The sequence below is a fragment of the Rosa rugosa genome, chromosome 2 (genome assembly GCF_958449725.1).
Source record: "Rosa rugosa chromosome 2, drRosRugo1.1, whole genome shotgun sequence".
Taxonomy (NCBI): Eukaryota; Viridiplantae; Streptophyta; class Magnoliopsida; order Rosales; family Rosaceae; genus Rosa; species Rosa rugosa.
In genome coordinates, this window is record NC_084821.1 from 13,770,860 (window position 1) to 13,794,352 (window position 23,493).

The following is a 23,493-nucleotide window of genomic DNA, read 5'->3' on the forward strand; positions in this document are numbered from 1 at the left end:
GCCCATAGGTTCGATGGATTCTCGCCCAAAAAAGAAAGCGAGTTTGGCACAAAATAATCCATTAATCATCGATGTAAATAATCCATCTCATGAGAATATTCCGGATTATGGTTATGTCCAAGAGACATCATTGGGGGACGCTCCAATGTCAGAACCAACTCCAAAGAATAGAGAGATCTCCATGAATTACACTAGTGTACATGAGATGATGGATAGAAATTCTATGGCGATTGATGATGCATTTGCATATCATATTGCTAAAGGAATTATAGAATATGATGATATCGAACCTCGCTCTGTTGAAGAATGTCAACAAAGAGCGGATTGGCCTAAATGGAAAGATGCAATCCAGGCTGAATTGGATTCACTAACAAAGAGACAGGGTATTTGGGCCTATAACACAGACACCCCCAAATGTAAAACCTGTTGGCCATAAATGGGTCTTTGTTAGAAAGCGTAATGAGAAAAATGAGGTGGTAAGATATAAAGCCCACCTCGTGGAGCAAGGTTTCTCACAACGCCCTGGAATCGACTACGAGGAGACATATTCTCTCGTAATGGACGTTATAACGTTCCGCTACCTTGTCAGTTTGGTAGTTTCCGAGAAACTTGACATGCAGCTTATGGATGTGGTTACAGCATATCTCTATGGGGATCTAGATTCAGAGATATATATGAAGGTCCCAGATGGACTTCAATTACCCAAATCAAGTGGCTCTAAACCACGGAGCGCATTTTCAATAAGAAAACGCTCACTATATGGATTAAAACAATCTGGACGGATGTGGTATAACCGTCTAAGTGACTACTTGATTGGGAAGGGATATATTAATAATGAAATATGTCCATGCGTGTTCATTAAAAGAACAAGTTCCGGATTTGCAATCGTAGCAGTTTATGTTGATGACATGAACCTAATTAGAACTCTAGATGAGTTAAAGGAAACTGCTAAATACTTGAAATCCGAATTTGAGATGAAAGATCTTGGGAGAACACGGTTTTGTCTCGGTTTAGAACTCGAGCACCGTAGTGATGGAATTTTGATCCATCAGTCTGCATATACTCAGAAAATTCTAAGGATCTTTCATGAAGATAAAGCAAAGCCTGTGAGTACTCCCATGATTGGTCGTAGTCTTGAGCCCGGAAAAGATCCGTTTCGTCCAAAGGATGAGGACAAAGAACCATTAGAGGCCGAAGTGCCCTATTTAAGTGAAATAGGCGCATTATTGTACTTAGCTCAATGCACAAGACCAGACATCTCATTCGCAGTGAACTTGTTAGCTCGACATAACTCTGCGCCAACACGCCGCCATTGGATTGGTGTAAAGACAATCTTTCGATACCTAAGAGGTACGATTGATATGGGCCTATTTTATCCCTACAGAGAGAAGAGGAATGATGGAAGAATGGGATCGGACCCCATTAGGCATGGAGCCACCGTCCACCATGATAAAATGGCCGGTCATATTGTCGCTGACTTGATGCATAAACTCTTCGCAAGCGTACGAATCGTGTCAAGTAAGGGAAGTATTTGGACCTTAGTTTATCGTACCTCGGGGATTAGGAGTTGGACCTAACCAAGATAATTGACAGTAGGATACTAAAAGCACACAAAAAAAAATAAAAAGTAAAATAAAAACTATAAACAATCAAGGCACCAAGCCTTGGCAATGCTCGGCTTAGCTCACACCAAGCCTATTCAAAGCCACTAACTTGTAGCCTCAAGATGGGTATACACAAATGAGTCGATGGATTTAATATTTGAGAATTGATTTGAACTTAACAAAAAGTAATAAAATGCAAAGCTATTAATAAAAATGCAAGGAAATTAAACTAGAAAAGTGTGAACAATATAATGAGAATGTCGGGTGCTAGGGAGGTTCCTTCACCCAAATCTCATGTGTTGGAAGCTAATCTAATGTAGATGCAAATTTCCTATTTTGGCGGTAGTCGTATCCAAAGCGGTTCAAGGCTCAAGGACCTAAATTCTCTTTTATGGTATTCCTACTCCGGTTCAAGAGTCGTAGGAACTCACTTGGCATGAATTAGAGCTGGTTCAAGGGTCTCTAATTCACATCAAGAGGCCTAAAGATCGAGGAATTAGACTACTAAGCGACCCGCCCGCGCATTCATGCAACGGGTGTAAATCACCATGCTTATAACCCCTCGAATACGAAATTGAAGGTTTCTAGCTTAGGAATTAGAGGGGGTCAAGCCTCTAACTCCACCCTAGACATGCTCAAAATACACACCCTAGAGTTGACTAGGCTCCTAGACATGCATTTTAACCCAACAAAAATAGATATAAGCATCCATCATATGAAAATTGCATCATTACATTAAAATAAGCATCTTTTACACAAGATTTGGACTAGGGCACACAACCCTAGCCCCCAACAACAAAACTACTCACTACCCATCACCAAACTAACATCAAAATACATAATATAAAGAGGAAAAAGTGAAGAGAAGTAGAGAGTAACAAGAACAAGCCACAAATTGCTATAGAGCAATTATGGCTAGCCTTGATTTATGGCTCCCACTTTTACCCAAATTTGATGTTTATGAAGCTCTTGATGCTTGGGCTCCTCTTTGAATCTTGTGGAATTGATGAAGCTTTGTGGTGGAATAGTGAAGAAAATATAGAAAATGGGTTGGAGGTGGGTGGTTCGGTGGTAGAGAGAAGAAGGAAAGAATTGGAATTAGATCCGGGCGTGGTCTTGCGGCTGCTGGAGAAGAGAGAGGATCTGGGGTTCATTCTACCTCTGCGGCGCTGTAGGTATATCTATATATATGGGTGTGCGGCCACTGTTCTATGCCAATGCTAAGGGTTTTTAATTGTGGTTGGCTGAGCGACAAGGAAGAAAAAACGGATGAGGAATAGATGGCTCAGATTCAAGAGGAAAAAATATGGTCAGTGACGTGTGGCTGGGATTTAAGAGGAAACTATGATCTTTTCTTTTTTTTGCCACGTGTCACATGATGGATGGTGGAGATGATTAATGTTAATCAAGCTCTTGCCATTTCTGAGAAAGACTTGCGTGGGGCACCCGCACCACGTGGCAATGCGGCAGACCAATCACTGCCTAGCAGGGGGGTCTTTTGGGTATTGTACATTTAGGCAGCAGGGGTATTTTTGGAAAAGAGGAAATTTTTTCTTTGTTCTGATTGGGTGGCCCTAAAGCCACGTGGTGGGGAAACCCCCACCTAAGAATTTCTCGCCATTTCTTCTTTCTGCAGGTACACAGCCCACGTGCCACCATGGGTAATTAAACAAAATGTTTAAATAATTAAACATTTGTTTAATTAATGCTTATTTCTTTCTTTTTTGCTCTATTCCAATCATGGGGCACCAATCAATTAAACCCAATTGCATGTGCATGCGAGAATTTGTCATTTTGTCGAAACTCCAATTTGCTCCACTTTTTGCACCATTTTCTCATGATTTCTGTAACTCCGCTTATTTCCTACAAAATAAATAAAAATGCATTAACCATATATTAATTAACTTGAGGATTAGCTTAATTCTAGTATTTTAGATATAATTACACGTATAAAAATGCGTGTAATCACACCCCCACACTTGAACTTTGCTTGTCCTCAAGCAAACTAAATGAAATCTAATATAAAAATCTACAAACTCAAACACAAGTGTTCAACTAAAGAAAATGTGGTATTAGCCTTTCCAACCATAACTCTCGGAGAACTAATTATGTAAATGATCATGAGGTCGACAAAGCATAACATAGGAATTATGAATTTGTAAGGCAATTAAGATGCACATGTGAGAAATGCTCAAGTATATGCATGTGTTGACCATATATCAAATCAATCCACCATAATCAAATAGGCACATAGAAGACCCGATATGACCCACTAAACTCACATAGGTTCACTAAATATTACCGCTCAAGTGTTTATGGGCTATATGTGTTTCACTCAAAAGCAATTTCACAACACGCGTCGTCATATGCTTGCTCTTCGATCTCATCTCCGCTGGGTAGCTCACAACATTCAAGATTAAGAGGTCTTTTATTTGGTTGTAATGGGGCTAAAGGCAAGTGGCTAATAGAAATGAAGGATAAGGAAATACAAAGTCCATGTAAGCCGGTGAAGCAACTCTCACTTGTAGAGATATATGACTTTTGTTTTCGAACGCTAACTCACTTACTCTAAACCCAATGTACAACCCACACTAAACTATATACAATACTTTACTTTCTTTCTATTTTTGGATTTTCTTCTATTTGACTCTTTTTTTTTTCTTTTTTTTCTTTTTTCACCCTTTTTCTTTTCGATCACTTTTTTTTTTTTTTTTTTTTTTGAGAACTTTCTTTTCTATACAAATCACTCACCCCCACACTTATTCTTTTGTAACCTCACACTTTTGACTTTTCTTTTCTTTTGAAGCACTCAAACATAAAGTCATTCTCTCGAATCGCTTCACCAACTACCATGGAATGGTAGGATAAAAGTGTATAGGCTAGGTAGGAATTTGTGATGCAAATGAATAAAAAGGCTAAATATATAAATAGGCTCAAAGTGGCAATCTAGTGGTAAATATCTTTGGGCACATGCTTCTTTGGCCATGGTGGTATATAATCCTAATGCCTCCATCCTTTCTATCATGTCGCAAGCTAAAAGTAGCCTCGAGAGGTCTCAAGCAAGTTCTAGATACGCAATGTCATGAAATTGTACACACATGAAATAAGAAGTGAATGAACAATGCATACACTATAGACATTTGGCTCAAAAGCTCACAAATAAGGCATGCAAGTTAATCGAATAATCTATATGCTTCTCTAACTATGATGAACGAACCTAACCATAGGCTATGTGCACACATATAATCAAGCATAGATCACATATACACTTAATCACAAAACAAATTCAAAGTCCTAGATCATGCTCAATCTATCCACAATCATAACAAGTTAAGTCCATGTCTCGTCCTTGGGGTTGGAAAAAGGCATTAACCACTAAAATATAATTACATACAACTAATCTAATTTTTTTTTTTTTTTTTTTTTTTTTTTTTGGTGTCCGAGCCCTCACCCCCACACTTAAAACCAACATTGTCCTCAATGTTGTAAAGTGAGCTCGAAAGCTAAAATCCATGTCGGATTTAGGCATGAGAGTGAAGTCCGGGCGAAGGCACACAAATTAACTATGAAAATGAAAATCTAAATGCGGAGAAAAGTTACGAAAAACCCCCTTTGTCAACCCTCCGTTGCTCACGACCCTTGGAGAAGACTAATATGAGACACCAACCTCAAGGCACAAGGCCTTGACTTCCTTTACGTATGCTCCATAATAGCTCTAGGTGCTCATAAAAAGATCCACTCCATTGAGAAATGTGTAGTGTCCAAGAGCAATGCATCACAAATAGCCCATCAAGGAATAAGGATAAGGGTCCTCCATTACACTCGTGGTCTTAATCTCATCAATCCACAACCCAAAATTGTCCTCCATGACCTCCATATAAGAATTGTAGCTCAAAATATCACCTTATTCTCCAAACTTCAACCACCTCCCATCCTCCCAAAAAGATGGCTAAATAGCCTTATTGATGCAAAATGAACAATAAAAAAAAATCATAATTAATGCTAGGGTTGCTTCTCTAGCGAGCGCTTTGTTTAAGGACTTCATTGCCGGTCCATATGTCATGGGTGAGTCAAGGGACATCTTGGAGGGTGATCACCTCCTCTTGAGAGTCAAAGGTAGAGTCCATATAGGGCTTCAATCGGTGCCCATTTACCTTGAAGGGTTCCCCACCATGAAGATTCTTGATTGTGATAGCACCATGAGAGAAAACTTCAACTACCTCAAAAGGTCCACTCCACCTAGATCTCAACTTCCCGGGAAATAACTTGAGCCTAGAATTGTATAGGAGAACCTTTTGCTTGGGAAGAAATGTCTTCTTCACCAAGTGTCGATCATGTTCTTCACCAAGTGCCGAAACATGTTCACTCAAGTACACATCCTCATTCTCTACAAACTTCCTCTTATTAGTGCACATGTCCTTCAAGCACTTTGCATAGGCCGGAACTTGCTTGATGGCATCAAGTAATGGGATATTGATGTTAACGGACTTGAATAGCTCAATGAACTCTTGCTTTTGTGTCTCCTTCCGCTTCTTTTGATCTTGAGCCCTCTTAACTTGTGGATATGGAAGTCTAGGCTCCGATGATTTCAAATCAAGAGGTGGAGAAAAAGTGAGACTCCCCCTTGTACCCCTAAGGGTGGTAACCGTCCCACTAGGGTTCTTAGCCCTCAAGGCCTCGCCTAGTGTAGAATGGATCGGTCCACTCCTATCCCTAGAATCCAAAGGTAAATGAGAATAGTCTTCCTCCTTATTACTTCCCCCTTGTTGTAGATCCCGATGCTCACTAGATGACGAAATAGGCGGTGAACCATTAGAACTCAAATTCGAAAATGTAGTCCGACTAACAGAGTGATCCCTAGAGGTGTTTTTGGCCAAGCTAGGATCCGTAGCCTTCACGGCCTCACCTTGCTTAGTAGGGCCAAAACCTTCCTCATCCCTAGAACTCAATCTTGAAGACGAACCATGTGTATCAATAGAAGTAGATGAAGCAGCTTCCGCCTTATTCCTCCCCCCTTGATGAAGATCCCTAGGTGATGATAAAAGAGTAGTGGGGCCAAAATGCACATGCTTAGGCGGTGCGGATGAAGAATTAGATGCTTGAGACTTTGAAGATGTAGAATGAGATAAAGAGGTCTTCCTTTCTTGTGCACCTCCGGGAAGTACATTTTCTTCCTCCCCGGCTTCCTTATCCACCCCCTTATTTCTTCCTTTTGTATACAAAGTCACATCACCCACTCCAATTCCCGGGGGTACATTTTCTTCCCCCCGGTTCCCATCCTCCTTTGAAATCAAAGTACGATGCATATGCACATTATCATTAGCAACATGACCAAGAGGTAAATTTTCTTCCCCCTTGGCTCCATATGAATGCAACAAATTATCATCATCACTATCAATGCAATCCTCTACTAACACATGATCATCATCATTAGAATATGAGAGTGAAGAGTGGGGATCATGTATAGGAGTGGGAACATATGTATCATAAGAATGTGATATGGGAGAAGTGGGAGCATACATATCATCATACACATTAAAATGGGAGTTGGAAGGTGTAGGCATGCGTACCTTATTGTCATAAATCCTCCCACTTCGAAGTGTAGTAATAGCCTTAGCTTGCTCATGTCTCGGATTTGGATCCGGTTGTGTAGGTAATGCACCTTGTGGGCGTGCCCCAAGCTCTCTAGCTAATTGACCCATTTGAACTTCTAACTTTCCCACACTTTGAGCAAGAGAACTTTGACTTTGTGTAAGAACCGAGATATTTTGCTCCGTCTTCATTTGCGATTTGGTCAATGCGGTTAGTAACTCTTCCATATGGTTCTTTGTTGGCTCTTGAGTGGTATTAGGCACCCCTTGAAGAACTTGCCTATTTTGGAATCCGGGAGGTGCATTTTGTGCATGAGAACCATAAGAACCTCCATGAGAAGTACCAAATGAAGACCCTTGGCCATGAGAACCAAGAAATGAAGAATTTGGTCCTTGTTGCCCTCCATAAGAATAAACACCACCTTGTTGTGCACTAGAAGATCCTCCACTATCTCTCCATGAGAAATTTGGGTGATTTCTCCACCCCGGATTATAAGTACTTGAATAGGGATCATTCCTTGGTCGGTTTGGAAAACTACCAACCGCTTTAGCATGCTCATCAACAAAATCCGGATAGCTAGAGGCAAAATGACACTCACTAGTAGCATGTGTAGGCGACTCACAAAGTAGACATAGTGATGAAGGCATAGAGGCGGCCTTTACATGATGTGTAGGTGCACCATGCTCTTGAGCTTGAAGAAGTAGATCAAGCTTCCTCTCAAGCTTTCTATAATCCGCACTAGAGCTCTCTTGAGCAACCCGTGTCTCATGAGTGCTTTTGGTGTCATAATATGGATCTTTCCTCAATCTCTCCCGTCTAGAGTCATGATCATCCCATTGCCTCGATTGTCGACCCAAGTGCTCAAGTATATCCCATGCCTCGGTTTGACCATGGCTATGAAGTGAACCTTGTGCGGCAACATCAACCCTCCTCCTCTCATGTGGTAACAAACCTCCATAGAAGCCGTCAATCATCATCGACTTAGTCAAACCATGATGGGGACATGCATTGCAAATATCCTTGTACCTATCCCATGCCTCCCACTTTTACCCAAATTTGATGTTTATGAAGCTCTTGATGCTTGGGCTCCTCTTTGAATCTTGTGGAATTGATGAAGCTTTGTGGTGGAATAGTGAAGAAAATATAGAAAATGGGTTGGAGGTGGGTGGTTCGGTGTTAGAGAGAAGAAGGAAAGAATTGGAATTAGATCCGGGCGTGGTCGTGCGGCTGCTGGAGAAGAGAGAGGATCTGGGGTTCATTCTACCTCTGCGGCGCTGTAGGTATATCTATATATATGGATGTGCGGCCACTGTTCTATGCCAATCCTAAGGGTTTTTAATTGTGGTTGGCTGAGCGACAAGGAAGAAAAAACAGATGAGGAATAGATGGCTCAGATTCAAGAGGAAAAAATATGGTCAGTGACGTGTGGCTGGGATTTAAGAGGAAACTATGATCTTTTCTTTTTTTTGCCACGTGTCACATGATGGATGGTGGAGATGATTAATATTAATCAAGCCCTTGCCATTTCTTCTTTCTGCAGGTACACAGCCCACGTGCCACCATGGGTAATTAAACAAAATGTTTAAATAATTAAACATTTGTTTAATTAATGCTTATTTCTTTCTTTTTTGCTCTATTCCAATCATGGGGCACCAATCAATTAAACCCAATTGCATGTGCATGCGAGAATTTGTCATTTTGTCGAAACTCCAATTTGCTCCACTTTTTGCACCATTTTCTCATGATTTCTGTAACTCCGCTTATTTCCTACAAAATAAATAAAAATGCATTAACCATATATTAATTAACTTGAGGATTAGCTTAATTCTAGTATTTTAGATATAATTACACGTATAAAAATGCGTGTAATCAGCCGCCAACGCCGCCACCACCACTATGGGTGGCCGGCCTCACCCTATCCCCCTTCATCAAAACGACAATGATGTTTTGATGGGTTTTGCTGATGCAGGGTACCTCTCTGACCCTCACAGAGGTCGCTCCCAAACGGGTTATGTCTTTACCATGGGAAGCACTGCGATATCTTGGAGGTCTACAAAACAGACCCTTGTTGCTAGTTCCTCAAATCATGCAGAGATTATTGCTCTGCATGAAGCTGTACGTGAATGCATATGGCTAAGGTCTATAATTAGACATATTCAAGGAAGTTGTGGTTTAAAGTCTACCATGGATGAACCTACATGCATTTATGAGGATAATGCAGCTTGTATTGAACAAATGAAGTTAGGTTTCATCAAGGGCGACAACACCTAGTACATATCGCCTAAGTTCTTTTATAATCAGCAACAACAATCATTTTTAAAAATTGAAGTGAATCAAATCCGATCAGAGGATAATGTAGCGGACTTATTCACTAAGTCGTTACCTAAATCCACCTTCGAGAAACATGTGAAGAGCATCGGATTGAGAAAGTTATCTGAACTCCCACGATTGTAGCAATCAGGGGGAGATATCGACATCAGGGGGAGTTATGATGTCTACATGTGTGATCTCGAAGAGTGAAGGACGTGTTGTGCTCTTTTTGTCCTTCGACCAGGATTATTTTTGTCCCACATGGTTTTTGTTACCTGGCAAGGTTTTTAAAGAGACAACGGATGAAGCGTCACCACCAAGTTTGAGCGGCACAAGGGGGAGTGTTGAAGGAAAATCGACTTAGTGTGCCTTATCAAAGTAGGAGTAGTAATAGGAGAGAAGGTTCTAGAATTCCTAATCCTACTCGGATTAGTATTCCTTGTAACATTAGAATATGTACTTTGTAATCCCTATATATAGGGCTCCTATTCTCAATAATACATTACAATTCTCCCATAAATTCTCTCTCGAATCTATTTTACTTAAACACTGATGACAAAGTCCATGAATCATTATATTGTATGTTCTCACATCAGGCTGAACTCCTTTTGTTGACAAACCATAGAAGAGATCTCTTGCAGATTCAATTTTTCCAGCTTTGCAAAAACCTTCAATAACAACACTGTAAACTACAATATCAAGTTCCAATTTGTTGGCTTCCATCTCTTTAAGCAACTCAACTGCCCTAGAGAGTTGTTGGTTGTTACACAGTCCATCAAGTAAAACAGTATAAGTTTGAACATCTGGAACTTGGCCACAAGTCCACAACCTTGCATCTCAGAGAACAACTTTTCTGCTTCTTTAATTCTCCCTGTTTTGCAAAGACCATCAATAAGAGTGGTACAAGTAATTGTATCCGGAACTAGTTCCATACGACTCATTTCCTTGAAAATCTTGTTAGCCTTGTCGACCTTTTTACTCTTGCAATATCCATTTATCAATATGCTCCAACTATGAACATCAACCCTGGAGCCTTTGCTAATCATCAGATCAAAGACTTTGTTCGCTTCGTCCATTTCTCCCCGCAAACAGTAACCATCTATAAGGGAACTGTATGTAATCGTATCAGGCTTAATACCTCTTTGAATCATCATTTGAACCACACTGTTGGCTTTCGCGATCATCCCTTCCTTACAGAATGTATCAACTAAGACATTGAAGGTGAAGACATCTAGAAAGATACCTTTACTTAACATTGCATCAAACAACCTTTTAGCTTCTTTCCACTGGCCTAAATTGCAAAGTCCATGAATCAAAGAGGTGAAAGTAACAACGTCTGGAGCCATACCTTTACAAATCATTTCTGAGTAGAGGTTCATTGCATCTACAACTAGTGTATCCTTGCAAAGACTGTCAATGATGGTGTTATAGGACACTACGTCAGGCTCGCATCCATTTTCTTCCATGTTCCTAAGCAACTGAACAGCCGCAGTGTTGTTACCCATCATGCAAAAGCCTTTTATCAGTGTGTTAAAAGTAAACACATCCGGCTTACAATGACCCCCCTCCACCGTTTTGCTGAAAATTCGTGCTGCTTCAGCCAGTTGCTTCTCGAGAACAAAGCCGTTGATTAGAGTGTTGAAGGTGGTGACGCCTGGTTGAAGACCCAATTTGAAGAATTGTGCCAAGACAGATAAGCTAAACCCCATGTGGTTCAAATGGCAATAGCAGTTAATGATAATGTTAAGAGTATAGTGATCAGGAGCAATTCCCAGCATACCCATTTGTGTATTCAAAGAGATGACTGCTGAATATTGTTTCAATTTGGAAAGTTGAGTCAAGATTTGATTGAAAAGGATAACAGAAGGCAGAGGACGCGAGTAAAGCATTTCATGGAACACCTTCAAGGCGTCCTCAACAACTAAAATTCATACACCCAATCAAGGTTCTAAAAAACGCTAGGCGCTAGTCGGGCGGAAGGCCGGGGACTAGCGCCTAGGGGCCTAAGTGGGGACTAGGCGGTTTTTTTTTTTCATTTTTAATTATTTTTATTTTTATAACATATAATTATATAGATAAAAATATAAAATGTATTAGAAAGCTAAAATACTCAAAATATAGATAAAATGTTCAACAAGAAATCAAAAATGAGTTCTTAGAAAGCTGAAAAAATTGCAAATTTGATTCTTCCAAGCCTAATCCTCAAATTCTTCTTCTTCATATCCCTCTAGTACTCCCTCCTCATCGGACTCAAACCCAAACTACAAAACTCAGCCAAACTGCAAGTCTGCAATTTAGAGTCAAAACACATATACAAACTGCAATTCATGAATCACAAACCTAGAAGCATCAAGCATATTCATTATTCATTAAATCCAACACGCCTAATCAACCAAACTCAATATATCTAATTCAAGGCAGTAACTTACCCAGTTCAATTTCTAAATCGCACCAAGAACTCGAAGGCAACCAGTTGAAGACTTGAAGGTGAGGCTGACGAGCTCGATACTTCAAAATGAAAACCCAGAAATTCATGAAAGAGTGAGAAATCATGGAGGGAATTAAAACCCACAACAAATCGATTCAAAAATCAAAACCAAGAAATTCAACTTACCCAGAAATTGAAGACTTCTCAATCGGACGAAGGCAAGGCTGGAGCTGGAGCTAGAGAGGAGTCAAAGGACAGAGGAGAGCCAGAGGGGGCAAAACAGAGCCAGAGAGCGGCGACTTCGTCGTTTTAAAATTTGAACCCAAACTGCTATGGCGATGAGTCGACGGCGACGAGTCGATGACTGAAGTCACTGAAGACTTGAAGAGAGGCGATGACGATGGACTGATGGAGTGGCGATGGTGATGGCGACCGGCGGGAGATTAGGGTTCTGCTTCGATGGCTGCAGCAGTTTCACGATTTGGGAATTGGGTACCATATTTCGGTGATTTCGTTTTAACCTCAGCCTTAAGCCCTTAACTAAAGAAAAAAAAAATCATTTTTAGAACCCCTAATCGGCGCCCAGCTAGAACCGCCCAGCCACCCAATACCGCCCAGGACCGCCTAGGCGGTTGCAAGTCGGCCAGACGCCTAGCTCGATCGATTAGGCATGAATCGGAACGCTGGAGTGCCGCCTAGCGCCTAGGCGCCGCCTAGCCCGATTTTTAGAACCCTGCACCCAATACAGAAAACAAAGTAAAATTAATAATACTAATAAACAGAGCTAGTAGTAGCAGACGTGTTTTCTTCGATATGTCATTGTCGGGTTTCGATGAATCCAGAAAGTATAAACACAAAAGAAAAGCGGTTCATTTTGCTTCTGGTCTCACTCGTTTATTTTTATTTATTCCTATTTTTTGGTCTTTACACCAAAGAAATTTCCATTAACCTCAGCTACTTAATTGGGTAATTTTCAAACCTGAAGACGTCAAACTGAAGAGATGCCAAGCCGATGCTCTTAGATATTATAACAGAACTACAGAAGAGTCTCATTAGCAATCATATCGGTAATTAAGAACCATGCCGGCAAATAAATTATAGACTTACACGGTGCAGAATTACAGCACAAGAACACAACAGTATTATGACCCAGTTAGAACAGTCAAAACGGATACATATATTGATTGTGTGTGTGTGTGTGATTTATGGGCTGCTGGAAGTGAGGTGGAGACTTACAGACATGGAGCTGATTGGCTTTTCAAATATTATTTGGGAGCATCTTTTTCAATCACGAACAGAACAATTAGTATCCATACCTTGAGTCTTTTGAAAAGTGGTTCTTTGTTAGAGGTTGCACTTGCACTTCGACCTTCATTTCCCTCCTCCTCGTCACAATGTTCACGACCCCGCTTAAAGATGTTCCTTCTTCCATCGAGTTCTTTCAAATCTTCCTAGTACAACAAACGGCCCCCACAGTTCTTCACAGTATTTGTGTTAGAATTTGAACTTCTGATATGTAATAGTAATACACCACAGTCATAAACACAGCATAGTTGTTTTGATTGAATTGCATTAGCAACTGAACTACAAGAACACGTGAAAAACTCAGCCAAATTAAGTGCTTGATTATTTCAGATCTAGTTCACTTGGATATTACATCATCCTTAACTCTTATATAGTCCAAGAGTTTAACCCTACCTAACCATCTTGCGGTATGAAATAGAGTGCTAATAAACTAGATTAAAGTTTGATTACACACCAAAATATCTAGATATTAAGATAACGCAAACAGTAGCAGCAAGTGGATATGCACAGTACTTTCCTAGTTGAAGTAGGAAAGCATTAACTTCAACACTCCCTCTTAATGCTTTGCTTCTTCATTCCAAGTAGACTTCTGAGATATTCAAATCTCTCTCTTTGCAATGCTTTGGTGAAGATATCTGCAACATAGAGCTTCACTGATCGATGAACCTTTTATATACAAATACACAAATATAAATTAGGTGGACCAGGTTGATCAATTATGGAACCTACATCAGACATAAACCATTTATATAAATCACAAAAAACATACCTGCCCATAGATCGATTAGTATTCATGCCTTGAGTCTTTTGAAAAATGATTCTTTGTTAGAGCTACCACTTGGACCTTCCTCAGCCCCTGCCTCCTCCTTGTCACAATATTCACGACTCCACTTCAAGATGTTGGTTGTTCCATTAAGGAGGTTTTCCAAATCTTGCTCGTACAACAATCGAGCCCCCCACCTGCCCACATAATTCTCCAGTCTCCAAATCCCTCAATATTTCGCGTCGAATGAGAACCTCATAGAGCAGCTTGTGGTATCCTGGATTTGACCACGAGGCATAAAACACACCCAAAGATGATCTCCCCTCATATGCCCTGGGATTGCTAATTCCTCAGAGTGTCTTTTACCAATCCCAGGCGATAAACATTCAATTGGCAATTCATTAATCTCGAGAGTGACAAGATCTCTCTCATAGGCAAAAACATCACAAAACGCAATGCCCATCCACTCTGATCTACATGAATCCCGATCCGGAGGCAGCTCCACAGAATGAATCTTCCTCGCTTTGAATATCGAACCACTCTGAAATTTTACTTCCAGGACTTACAATACCGAATGACCGAGGAGCACCATTTGGAGAGATCCCCTATACCAAAGGAATAATTTTACATGTTCAATATGAGAGATTGAAAGAGAGAGAGAAGAGAATACCTGAGCGGCCAATCTCCTTAGCATTGAAAATATTCCAGTATTCAAGCCTTCATTGTCAGTCAATCCAAAGCAATTGACAGTTGTTAAACGAAAGAAGTACAAATCGGTGGATCTGCCCTGCTCTTCTAATCGGTTATTCGATGGGAGATCTGGTAATTGTTGAAGCCTTTTGCACCTCTCCAATCTAATGCTTGCAGGAAGACTAACAAAATTATTTCCATCAAAATGGAATTCTTCTAGAGACGGCAACCAGTAGCCAATATCGTCGGGGATAACACCTTCATAAAGATTAAAATCACTTAGAATTAACCACTGGAAAGACGGTAAAGCCCTTGGAGATGGCAACACCAAGCACAAAGGCTCTGGACTCTTTCTTTTAAATAAGCCCGTAAAGCCCATGTGAAGCTTCCTTCTCATAGATGATCCACCAAAAAATTTTCGCAAGGGTGGCAGTTTCAGAGTCTTTGTCTCCCCCGTATTTTCTACAAGTTTCTTAACCTTTGGGCATCCATCCATATTGAAATATTCAAGAGACTTCAGTTTAAAAATTGCGGTGCCCGGGAGACTCTGGAGACTTTTGCTATCATATAGATCCAGACTAGTAAGGCCAACCAGATGTTCAATTGATGAAGGTAGTTCCTCAGTAGCAGTCCCAGGTATGCGAAGGCATGACAAATTTTTCATTCCTTCTCCAAATTCTGGAATCTTTACTTTTGAGCAGTCAGAAAGGTTGAGAAACTCGAGAGAATCCATTTCAATCTTACTTGGGAAGCTCTTAACATTTTTGCATTGATGAAGTATCAACCATTTAAGCTTTTTGTGGACTGCAACGGATGGATGGATCTTAACTAAACCGTCACAATTTGCAAGATTCAATCTCTCAAGATTCGGAATACCTGTGAAATCTGGGGTCTCCTTCAAGTTTTTGGACTCACTAAGATCCATATATTTCAAGTTAGGCAAGTCCTGTACAATGCATGGAACAAATAATTACCTTTGGAAAACCTAAAATTATATTTTGAAGTAGAAAACATTATCAACATTGTTACCCGTCTTCCATCCCAAAGCCGGACAAGATTGCTTCTTCGCATCCTCAGTTCAGCAAGCATATTTGGCCGGAATCTAGCTGGAAGAGATTTGGAAGGATACCTATTCCATTTGAGAATTATCAAGGAATTTGGGAGGAATTTGGGGCCTGAACTAATTATTAAATTATCAAATTCAAGAAACATTAGTTTGAGCATCTTAGAGAAGCATTCACAATTCCAGCTTGAATCTGCCTCTTCTAAATGAGGTAAACATAACCGTATGCCTTTGATTACTTCTGTTCCCTGATATTAATTCAGAACAAAGGAAGAGTTAATTCCACACATAACACGCTAATACAAAATGTATTTTTTATTTTTAAATTATTTTGTATTTTTTATTTTTAAATCTAAACTTGGATTATCTATATAACTTCTTACCGTATTTTTCGTGAATACATGGAAAATGTCATTACGATGACACAAACGGCTGCGAAGACCAGGCTCCTCACGAGAGTCTTGACGAACAATTTCCCATGCCATTTCTTGTATCAAACCATGTATCCCAACGTTGTTGTACAGATCAATAGTTAAGAGAGATTTCTCGATAAGAACATTTCTCACAATAATAATATTAAAGCCATAACAATATTCTAGCAGTTGAATAACCCGCCCCTTCTCCACCCCCTTGTAGAAGAATGCAATGTCCAAGAAAATCTTCTGTTGCAAATCATTCAGGGAATCATAACTTAATTTGAGAGAGTCAAAAATTGTCGGATTAGGAATTCTCTTTAGTGACTCCAATATACTATTCCATTCCTCTAGATTTCTCTGATACAAAGAACTTCCCAGAGTTTTAAGAGCTAATGGAAGCCCTTTGGCATAATCTACAAAACACTTGGAAAGCTCTAAAAACTCTTCCTCTGGCTGATCTTTTTTGAAGGCTTTGTGACTAAAGAGCTCAAGAGCATTATTGTCATTTAACCGCACTAGCTCAAATGATAATTCTATACCACACTCGGTGAGGAGACGTTTATCTCTAGTTGTAACTATGATTCTACTTCCCTCACCAAACCAAGATTTATGTCCGGCCAATTTTTCTAGGTGGTTACAACTATCAACATCATCAAAAACAAGAAGAACCTTTTTATTAGACAGGCATTTTCTAATGAAACAGGTTCCTTTGTATTCATCCCAAACATGTGAAATATTTTCCTTCAAGATTTGGGAAAGAACCTGTTTTTGAAGATTGACTAGTGGACCATGATCAACAATAAACTCAGCCACATCAAAATGATGGAAAATTTTCTCGAACACTAGCCTAGCAAGGGTAGTCTTACCCACTCCACCCATACCCCATATTCCAATAAATCGAACATCTTTTTCCTCAGCAGCTAAAAGCAAACGCATTTGCCTGAGTCTAAAATCAATTCCGACTAACTTGTCTATGGGATATGACAATGCGATCGTAGGAAGCACTTTCTCCCACACACGTTTGACAATGACTTCAATAAGCTCACTTTCAGATCTAACAGAAAAAGAGACAACCATCAAGCTAATAATACATATATAATAGAACATTGCTACAACAAGTCAAAATTTAAAAGACAATAAAAAAGGGATGAAGTTGCATGTAGTACGTGCTTACTTATATTCCTTTGGATCCCATCCGGTGAGACCTGCCACTTCTCTTAAAGCTGCTCTCCACCTCTTCACCTTCTCTGTGTCGTTACTGAACTTTACTTCATGCTTAGCAAAGGCTTCAGCAAAGCTGCTCCTTTGATGTCGAACGTCCGATGGATCCACATCAAAGAAAACCGGCAGAATTCTCTCATCTCCCGTTTCCATGGACTCGATAATTTTCGCAAGCTCATCCAAGCACCAAGTGGAAGAAGCATAGTTGGGTGAGAGAACAACTATGGCAAGATGTGATTGTTCGATTGCGCTCACAAGCTTCGGAGAGATACTAGCTCCGGTTTCAAGCGCTCGGTCGTCCTTGAAAGTCTTGAATACTTGCCAGAGCTCCAGTTCGCGGTATAAATGGGAGATGAAACCCCTGCGGGTGTCTTCACCCCTGAAACTCAAGAAGACGTCGAATGTCCAACGGGGAGGTGATTCAGCCCAACCATGAGATGGGGAGGTGCTCAAATCCATTGGAAACCACCAAGATCGAAAATTAAGGTCCAGGGAAAACCACTGTAAACTGTGAAAACTGGAAGAGGAAATGAAAGCTAGTTGCAGAGTGAATGGCCACAAAGTGTAGGAGAAGAGAAAGGAAAAAATTAAATATACAAAAATCTGACCTTGATGACGTCATCAATGACATCTTTTCCTCCCTTCCTCACGTGCATGTCCTTCACCCTTTCTTTCCCTTTTCTTTTTATTTTTTTTCTTGTTCCTTTCTTCCTATCACTGGCTGCCACGTGTCCTATCTTCTCTCTGACTCTCTTCTTCTTCCTCCAGCCATCCACCTCCGAGAACCACATATATATTAATTCCAATTATACCTCAATGATCATCCATCCCTACAGCAGCCACACACGCCCATTCTCCCTTTCCCTCTAAAGCCAACCTCACCCACCACACCATTCTTCTCTCTCGGAAATACACCCAAAACCACACTCCCATTTTAATTTCCATTTTTCTTTTCCTCACTTCCTAACATCAAATCTTCATAATTTTCTCAAAAAAATTTCAAGGAACTTCAAGGGATCTCATCTGCAAGATTTGAGATTGGGTAAAAGTGAAAAAGGCATAAATCAAGGCTTGTCATATTTGCTCTATAGCAATTGTGACTTGTTCTTATTACTTCTCACTCTTCCTCACATTTACCTCTTTAATTGATGTATATTGTTGTTGATGGGTTGTGAGTAGTCTATTTAAGGGTTTCAGCCCTAGCATGGATTTAACGTAATAAATATATTTTTTTGATTTAATGGTTTTCAATTTCGTGTTTGGCATATGTTCTATTCTATAATATTTGGCTTAGATGCATGCTTAGGAGCTTGATTAACTCTTGAATGTGTAGACGAGCATGTCTAAAAAAAATTAGGGGACCTAATCACTTCTCTAATTTATGGCTAGAACACTTGTTTAGAACATGGTTAGTTACAATACCAATTTCGATTGCCGTATTGGCTAGCTTGGGAACCTTGATTCTAGGACTCTTCACCTTTTGATGCAACTAAAGGCTCTAACAAGGCTCTAGATTGTCCCAATTGAGTTTCTACGACCCTTGATCCGGAGTAGGAATACCCTTTAAGGAATCTAATGACCCATGAGCCTTGAAAAGCCTTGAGTGCGGTTCTTGATGCCATTATGAATTGTTTGACCATTGTCGGAGCATATTTGTGCATTAAATTTGGCTATGAGGATACCCTAGTGACCTAATTTCCATATCTTGATTAATACCTATTCTATTAATTTTTAGTTGCAATTTTAATTTTAATTTTCAATTGTCAATTTTATTTTTCGCAATCAAACTCAATTTTCACAAACCACTTTCATTGTCCATATCACTTGGTTGTGAGATTCCGCATTCACTTGTGGTTCTCTTGACCCATTTTAGGCTTGGTTGTTCCGAGCCGAGCATGTAAATAGCTTGGTGTTATTTTTTAGATTTTATAATTGTTAGTGACTTAGTAATTGGCACAACCAAGGATTGGAGTTAGCTTTTCAATCCCCGTGGTACGATAATTTCGGGTCCAAATATTTCTCATTTCTTTGATGACCGTGCCCTTATTGCGCGTAGGTTGCATTTAAGCACCAAATCACTACAACAGCACCACCATGCTTGCTTTGCAATAATAGAGGATTCGCCACATACACAAACGTAAATTGCAAGTTAACCATATCACCAAATCTTCAATACTCCCCCTCAAGCTGGGTCAAGAGGGTTGATTGAACCAAGCTTGCTAAGAATCTTCTGAAAATGAGCAGTAGGAAGAGATTTAGTAAAAATATCAGCCAACTGATCCTCGCTTTTGATGTAATGAGTTTCAATCACTTTGGATTGAACTTGAGCTCTGATGAAGTGGCAATCAACTTCAATGTGTTTAGTACGCTCATGGAACACAGGATTTGAGGCAATGTGCATTGCAGCTTGGTTATCACAGAAAAGCGACATAGGTTGATTACTGGAGAATCCTAAGTCAGAAAGGAGACCCTTAAGCCAAATCAATTCACAAGTAGAAGAGGCCATGGCATGATATTCAGCCTCAGCACTTGATCTAGCAATTACACTTTGTTTCTTACGTACTTCTCCATGTTACAAGGTTGCCACCAACAAAAGTACAAAAACCAGTTGTGCTTTTTCAATCAAGTGCATTTCCGGCCTAATCAGCATCAGCATATCCCACGATGTTTGTATTACCATTGTTTTTTAGCATGATACCTCTTCCAACTGAACCCTTAAGATATATAAGGATGCGCTTGACAATGTTCAAGTGAGCAATAATAGGAGCATGCATAGATTGACTAACAATACTCACAGCATAAGAGATATCAGGCCGAATAATGGTGAAAGAAAAGAGAAAGAAGACTAAGAGGATTCACACACAAAGAAAGAGAAAGAAGACTTAAGAGGATTCACACTACTTGAATCCTATCTAAACTGATTACAATAGAAGAAAGTCAATAAGAAAGGACACCATGCTTAGACTTCCTTCACCATGCTTTAAACTCTATTGAATGAGAAAGGACTATTTGTGCCATGCTGCAGCAGCACCACCATGCTTACTTTGCAATAATAGAGGATTCACCACATGCACAAACGTAAATCGCAAGTTAACCATATCACCAAATCTTCTATAAAATCATGCAAGATAGAGGTGCACCTTCCAACGTTGTGGGACTTGGCGTATACTTCCTCTTTACTCTCATTTGAATTTGATCATAATTCATTTGTTTGTGAACTTGTGGATTTGTAAGTTTATAACTTGTAGACAACATGCAACTGGCAATTTCCCTTTCCTTGGCTGAGCTAGCGGACCCACCCACAACACATCAACCCATCTTATCTGATCTCACCCCACCACCATCGGATCCATTCCTTCAGATAGGCCTTCAGTCTAACCAATTTTACTAAAGAGTCAAGTTGAACAACTATAGCTTGACCCGATTTTAGGGGGATCCTTTTTGGGCTATACATAGATTTTCACAAATAAACTGCCTGAGTTTAATTATTGTGGACGTTTCCTCACAATAATAATGGCCGAGAAACTTCCAATTCAAGTTAAATGGATTCAGAAGGATGCTACTGCATATTCCATCCATATCCCAATTTCATTCATTTAATATCCCTTTGGTGTCATTGAGATAAGATGTCGTTTCTAGTCTATCTCTTTCTATATATATATGAAAAGTTAAAAAATCATCATATAATAATCTAGAAATTACAATAGAAAAGAAAAGGGGATCCGGAAGTTTGTGATGATTTTAAAATCTTTTATACTAGGGAATCTAGTATCCTTATGCATGAAGATAATCAATTCGGTCATTGTGGTCGGACTATTATGGATTTCTGACCACATTCTCCATAGGGCCCTCTTATCTCTTCCTTCTTCGAGCTCGGGTTATGGAAGAAGGAGAAGAAGGAACCGAGAAGAAAGTATTAGCAGCAACCGATTTTATTACGGGACAACCTATGATGTTCATATCGATCTATTACTTTTTTCATTGTTCTAGAAGAAATGAAACAAAAGATACGGTACGTTAGAGCTAGGACAATTATTGCATGAGGTCTACCAAATGCTAGATTAGTGTATAAAACATCATTAAAATCACCAATACAAAACCGATCGAGGAATAGACTGAGTAGTGAAATAATGATTCATATAACACCAAAAAGATTTCTTTTTATTTTCAACAGGTTGGCCATACGCCCAGCCAGTGTTCTAAAAATCGGCCGCCCAGGCCGCCTAGGCGGCGCCTAGGCGCTGGACGGCAGCTCTCCGCCTCGACTAATGCAAAATCGGAGCTTTTGGGCGGGCGACTAGGCGCTTCGGCAGTCGGGCTAGGCGGGTCTGTTGCTGGGTTTTGCTGGCCGTCGGCATCGGAATCTCTTCCTTCCCCATCAGATCTTGGGTCGAGACATCGTCGTTTCATAGCTTTGGATCACAAAACACATCGATAAATCCCTTTAAAACAATAGCAACAAGGTTGCTGACATAATTACAACACCACAACCACAATCAAAGACTTGAAATCCAAACCAAAAATTGAAGAAATCCAAACCAAAAATTGAAAAATCAGGAATGCCCAAAAGCAACAAGCATTACAAAAGACAATAACAAAAGAAAAATCGTTGGTGAAGGCCATGACAGCGAGTGAAACGCCGGCGAAGACTATCTGGGAAAGATGCAGAGTGAGGTTGTCGGCGGTGATGGGCATGCACTGAACGAATTGAAAAGGAATTGAAAAGGAGAGCAGATCTTAATAATCTCAATGAGACTATTGGGTTTGTCGGGATTTTGATTCTTGAACAAATTGAAAGGTAAAGCAGAGCTACAGAGGTAAACAATGAAAGTTGGAAGTGAAAAGAAGAAATGAGAATGGGAGCTCGCCTCTGACATGAGCACATGGGCTGATGGGCAATGAGAATTAAAAATACTTTCATATAATATTCTTATTACTCTTATTTATAAATTATAATAAATCTTTAAATATTTATTTAAGTCTTTATATATAATTATATATATATATATATATATATATATGTACATATATATTTGTATATGCATTAAAATTAAATTTAAAAAAAAAACCGCCTAGGCGCTAGTCTCTTAGCCACCGCCCGACTAGCGCCTAGCAATTTTTCGAACCTTGCACCCAGCATATCTTATAGTGGAAATCTTCATTAGCAAAATAGACCAAAGTGTCAATGACATTAAGGTTATATTCTACAACTGACACTTGAACAGAAGACTTCCACAAAATAGCCAAACCACCATTACTAGTACTTATAGGATTGACTAAATAGTACTGATAAAACTTTAACTACTGTTGCCAAGAAGAGATTATCTATTCCTTTTGATGAGTCTCCATAAGAAAGATAACCTCAGGGTTGTACTTTCGCCATAGTTTGCGAAGAGATTACGCTATCAAAGAAGACTTTAATCCCTTACAGTTCCAAGAGATGAGCCTCATTTTTGGTCTGTAGCTACATCTGGCCGGCTACCTATGCCATTTGCAACATCTTCAGGAAACACAATAGACATGCCCACCTATGTTAGATCTACAAGAGAGGCTTTTTTGTTGTAGACTCTCACAGACTTAAAATTTTTGAATTAACTATCCCAGCCACAAGTGGTGAGACAGATATTAGACTAATCACTCCTAAAAAAGTGAGTGAAGCCTTTCAGAAAAAATACTCCTACATGCATATTGGTGCAGTTCAAGTAGGAATAAAACTCCTTGCAAGAGATGGAATAGACTGCTCTGTTCTATGTGTCTTACAAGATGATAGAATAACATATTTTAAGAAAAGCTTGTTAGGAACTGTAGAAGCTTGATTGTGCAACCAAGTTGCATATTTTAATGTCTTATCTAATTTCACTACTCATTTGAGAGATGTAGGCCACTGTCTAAGATTGAGAATCAAGACAGATAGTATCTCAATGAAGAAAGGAGTGATGAAGCTCGCAATAGATTATCAAATCTATTACAAGTTAATGAGTTCGAATATAACTCCTAATACCAGGTTTAAACACTCCCGGTATTACTACATCCGTCCTTACCAATCCAAGAAATAATTCCCAGCAGAAACATGTCACTCAATGGCATGAATCTCTTTTCCA

General features: G+C 39.7%; 1 protein-coding gene and 1 pseudogene across 1 annotated transcript; both read right to left on the minus strand.

The window, feature by feature from the left end:
* Window positions 1-10,195: 10,195 nt before the first annotated feature.
* LOC133730391 (putative pentatricopeptide repeat-containing protein At1g12700, mitochondrial) lies at window positions 10,196-11,290 on the minus strand. Its single transcript, XM_062157990.1, has one exon. The coding sequence runs from the start codon at window positions 11,288-11,290 to the stop codon at window positions 10,196-10,198; it is 1,095 nt and encodes a 364-aa protein (XP_062013974.1).
* Window positions 11,291-13,539: 2,249 nt separating this feature from the next.
* On the minus strand, window positions 13,540-17,944 carry LOC133730167 (TMV resistance protein N-like; annotated as a pseudogene).
* Between the last annotated feature and the right edge of the window lie 5,549 nt (window positions 17,945-23,493).